The sequence below is a fragment of the Pseudoliparis swirei genome, chromosome 8 (genome assembly GCF_029220125.1).
Source record: "Pseudoliparis swirei isolate HS2019 ecotype Mariana Trench chromosome 8, NWPU_hadal_v1, whole genome shotgun sequence".
Classification (NCBI taxonomy): domain Eukaryota; kingdom Metazoa; phylum Chordata; class Actinopteri; order Perciformes; family Liparidae; genus Pseudoliparis; species Pseudoliparis swirei.
Genome location: NC_079395.1, coordinates 9,039,619 through 9,048,943, shown reverse-complemented (window position 1 = coordinate 9,048,943; position 9,325 = coordinate 9,039,619). Strand labels below are relative to the sequence as shown.

Genomic DNA, 9,325 nt, shown 5'->3' with positions numbered 1-9,325 from the left:
AGCAGCATCAAATTCAGTTGACACACTGCAGAGCGCCTTTAGAGGTCATCCAACCACTTCAATCCTCCAGATTTATAATCTGCTGCTTTTTGACCTGCAACGTCACTCGCTCTCTTTCTACCTGCAGTGAGCTCATCATAATAAAGCCTTCATCAAATGCATCACATTCAAAAATGAAAAGACTGGATAGCTCTTCAACTAAACAGTTCTGGGTTGCATAATGTTAATCAGTATTCTATTTTTAATCCATAAATTAGCATTTTCCTGTCAGGCCATTTTGTCCCCAGCAGTTACAGATTCTCTGGCATGCCTGAGATGTTATTTGGATGAATTGATCGTCACTTTCTAATCCACAGCTGTCACTGACCTAATCTAAAATTGTGCTGTGATATTACCAAAAATAGAGACGTATAGAGTTGTCTATTCAGGATTTGTGGCCTATAAGGATCAAGTCCCATGGGACAAACCGGCCTTCTGACCCTGACCCAGTGGAATTCAACTTTAAGTCTTTGGGTTTACACGCATAGCCGAAACTAAAGATATACATTGTTATGCAAGTTAAGTGGTTGCCTGCAGCCAAGCACACACATCCAACTATATGTATCTGCACTGAAGGGTTTAGTTGTTTAATTGTATATTTTAATTGGGATTAAGTGATTTAGGTCCCATTAGTTTTTTTATGTGACAAATTCTCTTATAATGGTGTCAACATGTTGAGCTTGAAGATTAATTCTCCATCTTGGAAACCAGGAGTAAAACATATACTCAGATACTTGAGATGTGTCTGAAAGCTCCGGAAACACAAATTAAGTGGACCTTGTGTTTGGATTCTGGTCAAACTGGTTTAGTTTTTAAACCAGTTTGTTGTTAATTCCCAATCCCCATATTCAAATCACCCATGGGATCATAACTCCATCCATAATCTAAAAATGATTTTCCCAATGACAGTGCTATGCGTTACTGTGCTAGTAGCCAAAAGTTTCCAGGCTGAGCGAAACCCTGTGAAACACGCCTTGTGGAGGCGGTGCGCGCGTGAATTGGCACAGCGCGCAACCTCTGTGCCAACGTCGAGCCCCGCATGGTGCGCGCTGGAAGCAGAGCGCAGTAGGAGGGAGGACGGACGAGCCACGCATCGGCATCACCGAAGAGGAGGGTGGCGCGGTGGCATCGCCTGCAGGAATCCAGTTGTAAAGTCCACACACGAGGCAACAATGCGCGGAGGGTAAACTGTCTGGAGCCCAGTTGTTGACCAGAGAATAGCTTGCAGCACGGAGACGTCTAAAGAAGCACAAACAAAGCTCCGGACAAGTCTGGAGATGAATACCAACGATGCTAAGGAGTATCTCGCACGGCGGGAGATACCTCAACTATTTGAGGTGAGAGATGGCGTGAGCTCTGTGGGGGGAGAGACGTGCAGAGACTCTGTGATTTTAGCACAAATATTCGTGTTACTTGATGCCTGTCAGGGTGACGGTACATATCTCTTTATCATATATGATATGTAAAACATTTTGTTCTGGCTGCTGGAGGTTTACACGAGGAGAGAAACTGAGTTGCCATTTCTGCTTCAGTGTGTTTTTATAGTTATACTCGTATCCACACTGCAATTACACCATACAATACAGTCCACTTATTTGAGGAAATACATTCTTAGAATCATTCTGATAATAAATACTTCTCAACTGGAGACTGCATTCTTTAATCATGTAAATCCATAATACATTTTTGGAGGAAAATTCAATTATTGCAGCAAAATATGTTGATATGACACTCACAAAATGAATAATAGAGATTATAAAGTATGAGAAGGTGCCTAGAAAATATGTCTGAGTTCTCTACAGGATTAGTATACAGTTAAAAGTGAAAAAGTGCTGTAAAATATGATGAAGAGACACCGCACAGACTCTGATTAAGCAGCATAGAGAGAAATATAAGTATCATTTATTTCCCTGAGGGGATGGTAAATTGTCTCATTCACCGAATTAGAGTCAATCCTAAATGTAGTGCAGCTAATGTATGCAAGCAATTACTGGTTATTTATTTTTCATCCAATTAACATTACACTGAGCAGTGAAGTGACATATCATCATCAGCATAACTGCAAAGTGATTTTACTGCTTCTCATATGAACACGTCCAATTGTTTTCAGTTGGGAGAAGCATTAATTGTGTTTTCATGCTGCTGCTCGTGGGAGTTGTTAGTGAGGAGGGTGGAGATGAACTAGGACATCCCAGAGGAAGGTATTGTTTTAAAACATTCGGGTCGAAGGGGAAGATGTCTCAAAAACTCAAACTTGACTTGTTCTGGCGTGGAGTTCGTTCTCACATTCGTCGCAGCACTTAGCTTTCCTCCTCGACAATATCAGCATGGCAAATACACACAGCAGCCGGATGACCTGAATCCAGATTCATAGGCGTCTGACAAAATGAGATGTTTTGTTCCCCCGGTGGAGCCGAGCCAATCCAAGGCAATCGAACTGCACTTCAAAACTTGTCCTCATTAAAATGCTAATCACCACCGCCACGCTGTCGAAGAACAACGCACCATAACACAACACAGAGAGAGGGCAGAACAAACGTCTCATCATTTCCCCCCTCGTCCGATGTTTTCTCCAGAGCCTGCTGACAGGCTTGATGTACTACCGGCCTGATGACCCCATCGACTACTTGGAGGTCTGTCTGAACAAAGCCAGGGAGCTCGGAGGATCGGAAAAGGTGCGGTGGGATACCTTTGTGGGCCAGGAGAAGAAGTCCCTACCGCCTCTCAACGGCGGGCAATCACGCAGGTCCCTCTTCAGAAACGGTGAGCAGTGAATGTTAATGTCCGTTTCACTGAAGCACATTAGAGCTGAGGCCATGAGTGAATTTATCGATCGGTCGACAGAAAATTCATTTGCAACCATTTTGACAACAAAGTAATTGTTCAAATTCTTTTTCACACAAAAAAAGGCGATACTAGCCTCTTAAATGGGAAGAGTTCCTGATTTTAGCAGCCACAAACACACCGTGATACGAAGTTTAAAAGCAACCACTGCTGTTAAACCGTCATGTTCAAAGACAGAATCCTGTGGGCAGATCTCTGCCTTGAACATGTCCCGTGCTGCCCTCGCTGTGGCAGCCTGTGAAGGACAGTTGAACGTGTGCACCGTAGTAAAGCATTCAAATGAGTGGGTATACCAAACAACTCCCCATTCATCATGTTATCAAGAGGTAGTCTCCAGCAGGATTTATCAATCCAGGAAGATGCCAAACTTGTTTTTAATTTGCAAAGCAAAGTAGAAGATGGCTCTCAAATGCTGATGGCTTTTTCTACTTGGACTGTTTGATGACCTTCACGAGTAGATGACGAGATCAGTCTGTGTGCGTGCATGTGTGAGTGAGTGATTGTGTGAGTGTGCATCTCCGGTCTTCTCTAATGGTGTTGTATGCACCAAACTGCATCACAATGTTCGGTCCTCACATGCTTAAAGACCTTTTAATGGTTGCCGTGAATCACACTTTTTCAAAACACCTTTTATTTCCTGTTTGATAATGCCATTGATTGACTTCTGACAGCCATAACCAGCACTTGACCGGTAGCGGCCACACGTGACTCACAGTGGGGGGGAAAGTGTTCGCACACTTTTATTGTTTTGGCTCACAGAACTGCCGTACACACACACTGCTGGCTGCATTGCCACCGCTCAGGCATAGAAGGGGGTTAAACCAATATTGAGTTGTGTGCATTCAATCAAAATGCCAGAGATCTTTAACTCTACTAATTGAACCTTCTATTGTAGTTAGATCCATTTTAAATTAAAACTTTTTTTTAATGGGTCAGCACATGGCAGCAATGAGCACAGTAACTACCGTGATAGAATAAAGTCATGTTTAAAAAAAACTAAAACGTTTTGCATCTTTAGGCTTACAGGCACGTCACTTACAGCAATAATGCTGACTTCAACGGATATTTATTTTAAACAACTTGAACCAACAAGAGTTGAGGGCGGACTGCTTTGGGACATTCTGATTTAGACCAATTAGATGCATGAAAGAAACCAGCTGCAGCGTTTAGCTGCTGGGAACTGCAGCATAATCAGGGATAAAGATTCCTGTGTCCCGCAATTTCCCTCTCGGCTGAAAGCTGAAGCTCAAATCTACAAAGTTTCAAAACATTTGCTGGCAGGGAGAGCTGCTCTCGCCTCCTTTAATTATTCCAATCTCGACTTGATCGACGGTTCAGTGTGTAAGAAGTGTTCAAAGGGCAACATTAAGCCTTTGGATCCAGGCAGGTGATGGAGCATACATGTTTTATTTGTGTTTTTGTAAAACATTCGCTTGACATGGCATTTCTAAAGTCTCTGTGACATATACTGTAATTAGTGAAAATGCATGATCAATACTGTTCCCGTCCTAATAGTCCAGTGTAAAGAGATGATATTGGTTCTGCATGTAAATCAAAGCAGCTCTGCTCCCTTGTTATAGCATGCAGTGACAATTTGTATCTTTGGTAAATGTGTTATAATCAATACTTTCATCATCACAGACAGCTTTATAATGAGCAACCTAAATAAAGTATTGGATTCATCACACTAAGAGGATTTCAGCTCAAATCTACTGTTTGATTGTTAGTGCAGGTATGACCTTTTTTGTACTGTAATGTGATTGCAGCGTATGAAATAATGTGATAAGTGCACCTGTAAAGTGACTGATGTGAACAGAATTATGATAATTACAATATTTTAATAGCAAACCTGAAGATTTGGAAAAAAATCATCAATACTCCTGACAAAAGCAGACACATTGTTTCTCATATATACCTCTGTGTGTGTTTGTGTGTTACAGTGATGCCCGACACTACCAATTTCCCCTACAGACGGTATGACCGCCTGCCTCCTATCAGCCAGTTTTCCATCGAGAGCGACTCGGACCTGTCGGAGACGGCGGAGCTCATAGACGAGTACGAGGTGTTTGATCCATCCAGACCGCGACCCAAAGTCATCCTCGTCATCGGTAAAGGACCAGTGCACCCAACCAAAACACAGACATTAAAGCTCAAAACATTACATTACTTACTCAGCACAAGCGTGAGGAAGTTTTGAGGCAAAAATGTTTCCTCATTAGATGTTTTATATTTGAAGATCCTGACTAATATTTTCCATGAGATAAGTAAAGTCAGTAAAGTCATCTCTTACGTGTAAACAGATGAACACTCGAAACAGTGTATCTCTAATTCTGGTGAAAGCTATACCCATTTACATAAAAGGCTCAACAAATATACAAAGTTTATATTTGCCTTATCGTTGATCTAAAAATAAATGTCCTGGATGGGAACCTAGTCGTGTGTGTGTGCGTGTGTGTTTGTGTGTGTGTGTGCGTGTGCGCACGAGCTGTGTGTTTTTCCTGGTATTTTAAAAAGTAGCCCCGCCCCTCTCTGGGTATCAGCAGGGTCGATCTGGTGGTATGTCACTCACTGCAGACAACTCACGCTCTCTTAATCTGATTTCCTTGCTGGGCCTGCATTAACCTGTCAAATAGATTCATTAATCTTATGAATTAAGTACATAAAAATAATGACACTGGTTGAGCTGGACCGAAAAAAGCAGCTATTAATAAACCCTCTTTAAAATAGTTTATTTAATGCTATAAATAAGCAATACAGAGACTTCAATGTCTGCTAGAAGCTCTTAAAAACCTCCTGACAGCCCTTCTGCTGCAGAATGCTTAGATTGTTGATGTGAACCAGAGATATGTGGTGCGGTTGATGGTTATCTGTCCTCGCAGCACAAAGCCAGCTCCTATCTCGTCTTTGTGAGCACACGGGGCCCTGGTTTAAAGGCGAAACAGGATGGCAACCGATGTCATCTCTGTGGAAGACCGTGGCAAATGTTTTGTCTGTTAGGTTTGCAGAGAGAAAGGCGGACTGACAAAGACACGCGTGGCCAGGAAGAGGCTGGGTCGAACGTTGCGAAATACTCAGATGTAAGATGGAAGTGCATATTGGCTGAAAACATATTAGAGCACGTCTCTAATCCTCCAACCAGTTCTCTCTCTCTGTTGCGAAGCGTTCACTTTATCTTTTCTAATACACAACATGACAAGATAATTTGTTAAATGTATGCCTTTTCATAAGGCATAATGATGATAGAAGAAAAAATCAGGTTCAGTTAATATAATATGCAACGGCTCACAATGCTTACTGGAAAACCTTATTAGTTATGCATCACCCCCAAAAGGACCATTTGTATATCAATTGCTCCCCCCGTGATACTTGAATGCTTGAAGGGCACTTTGTTTTCTTGCGTTCCTCCACTCTGAACAAAACTGGAAAAGAAAGTCTTGATAAGTTTAAGTAAATCGGGGCCGTGATTAACAAAAGCAAAACTATGTCAAAACATCTGTTTACAAACTCTCACACAACTTGCGCGAAATAATCAAAATCTCATTGATCCAGTCGCATGCTCACCACTTCTCAACCGCATACATATTCTCCAAAACCATACAGCACTTATAAACCACATAAACAGCCTCACGCTTACACAGGCCCGTTACATATATGTGGAGTCTGGAGCGTTTTAAATCGTAACATTTTGGCGAAGATGCATGTGTTTGGGAAGAGCATGCGACTGAATAGATGAGAAACTCAGATTATGCTGCAAGACTTGATTTGTAAACTGATGTTTTGTTCTTTTATCATTTCCTTTAAATCATCATGAAGAGAAAAACAAGGTTTGCATCAAGAATGCAAGGTAACACAGGGTAATTGATATGCAAATGGTCATTTATTGGGTGACTTTTAACTAAAATAAGCCATAGTTAACGTTGTTAGTTGCACCTTTGCTGATCAAGATGTCTATGATTGAACTATGATGAACTGTAAGATGAACCCAGACACTTTCTTTTCTTCTTTTTACATGGTTATGAGCATTACTTGGCATTCAGTTGAAGGACACATGACAATAACTTCACTGTAACTTGGCTATTTCAGATAAACGATATATTTGCACCGATTCATTTAATCTTTAACATTCGGGTGCAGCCTCTTCTCCTCATCCCAACAAAAACATTTCCGACAGTGAGACCATGATGGAATAAGTTGTCCACACACACTGCTTGGTTCTTCCACTTATTCCCTTCACACTGGCCTGGCTCTCAACCAGGAGCAATTTTGGAGAAGATGACATTTCTGTTGTAACTGTGAACTCTGAAATCCTGGAATACAACACAGTCAAATCTGCTTTCACAAACTGACCATTTTTTTGTACCCATAAGATATGATTGCAAATGACTGGATGGACAACTTAATTCCAAAATATAAACTATTTGATTTTTGTTTTTGGAGGAAATATTCTAATTGTATGTGTAAAATGTTAAGAAAAGGGCCGACGTGGCATCTATTCATAATGATGTTTGACCTAACTTTTCAGCATCAAGCTAAGAGCTGTTCTCTCTTGTTGTCGCTCCTCTGCACATCCTTCGTCCTGAAATATAGAGATGATGAAGAAAAGGATTTGGTAGCAAATGTAGGAGGTTCACACGTACCTGTTCCTCTCATCCACCCCCACATGCCCTTCTCCCTTGCAAAACACACACAAGCAACAACACACAGTTCCACGGAGAGACACACGTAGTCACAAATGTGCAAACACAAGCAGAGCCATGCACACACACACACACACACACACACAAAGTCTCACGTAGTCTGGGTTTCTCTCACAAATACACACATGCACCCACGCTAACACACCCACACACACAATGTTTCACACTCACACAGACACATTTCACACACACGACAAAATCTCTCCCAAAACATCAACAGCTCTCTCTCTCTCTCTCTGTGCCTAGGTGGCCCCGGCAGCGGCAAGGGAACACAGAGCCTGAAGATTGCCGAGCGCTATGGCTTCCAGTACATGTCCGTGGGCGAGCTGCTGAGGAAGAAGATGATCCACAACGCCACCAGCAACAGGAAGTGGAGCCTGATCGCTAAAATCATCACCAACGGAGAGCTGGCACCGCAGGTAGCAGAGAAACAGAGAGAGAGAGAAAGAGAGAGAATGTGTGTCTGTGTGTGTGTCTGTGTGTGTGTGTGTGTGTGTTTGTGTGTGTTTGTAAAACATGGAGAATATGAGACGAAGTGTGTCCAGTCACTAGTAGGTTGTTATCATAGTGTGCATGTAAGAAGGGACTAATTAGCATCATCAATATCACAACGGGCTGTAGAGAGGGATGCTTCTGTCTTATTAGAGTTCTTGTTTAGAAGACAATGACTCTGAATGAACTCAGACCCCCTGTGGTTGTTTGTGCATTAATTCATCAAAACACTGTATACAAAACGTACAGGATTTCTTTACACTTCCCAGATCAATATATGAGGTTATTTAAGCCTATTTTATAATAAATAAATAAAAACATCTTTTAAAACATTTCCTTTTATCCACACAGCCATTGATTTTAGGTAACTTAAGTATGTATAAAAGGAAACCTGAGGGGGGGATTTGATTTTTCTTTTCCTCAAAGAAAGATGACAACACATGGTGATTTAAAAACTCTCAATCTGCGGTTAAATATAAGGGATAATTTAATGAAGATGGGTTGTATAAGATACTTATCCATAGTCGGTTGAGAAACAACTCGGGAGCGAAGCAATGTACTGCTGTGCCTTTTTTCCAGGGATTTCAACTGTATCCCAAGGCCTCCTCAGTGAACGCAGCGGCCTCAGGTGGTTGTCAGAACAGCCTTTGGCCTCGGATGAGTACAGTCAACCAACTGTTAGCACATTATTGTATTTCTATATGTAGGTTACATGATGAAAGCTTCTTACAGAACATTTGCAGTGTATGAAACGCTGTGAATGGGTGAATGATGACAAGTAGTGTGAAAGTAGAAGACTAGAAAAGCAATATACAAAGTACAGTCCATTTACCATTGACATAAGTGACGAACCGAAGAGGTCCAATCCGACTTCATGGAAGACTTCTTACAACTATATATGGGCACAAATTGTATACATGTATGCTGCAGCCAGCACATGGAAGATAAGAATTCAGTCTGAAACTTAAAAAGAATATTTAAAGTAACATGATTGTAAATTGGCTCAAAGATGCAAAACCACCTCCGTAGTCTCATATATCACGAGTCCCTCCATCAAATCATCCTGGTCATAGACACATTTAAAGTGAAGTCTTTTATAAGCCTCTTTTTGCTTCAGCACAGTGTCTTATATAATATATAACTATGATAGCATTGACGTGTGTAGAGTAATGGATCGAGTGTGTCACTAATGCTTCTTTGGTTGGGGGTTTGGTTGTCATAGTAATCACACTTTCAACCTATGAGCTTCAAAG

General features: G+C 41.4%; 1 protein-coding gene across 1 annotated transcript in view; it reads left to right on the top strand.

The window, feature by feature from the left end:
* The first annotated feature begins 1,132 nt into the window (after window positions 1-1,132).
* ak5 (adenylate kinase 5) overlaps window positions 1,133-9,325 on the top strand; it is a 55,610-nt gene continuing 47,417 nt past the window's right edge. Inside the window, exons 1-4 of the mRNA XM_056421093.1 lie at window positions 1,133-1,376; window positions 2,616-2,802; window positions 4,824-4,991; window positions 7,827-7,999. Coding sequence (XP_056277068.1) covers window positions 1,317-1,376; window positions 2,616-2,802; window positions 4,824-4,991; window positions 7,827-7,999 — 588 coding nt within the window. The 5' untranslated portion in view covers window positions 1,133-1,316. The remainder of the gene's footprint in view (window positions 1,377-2,615; window positions 2,803-4,823; window positions 4,992-7,826; window positions 8,000-9,325) is intronic.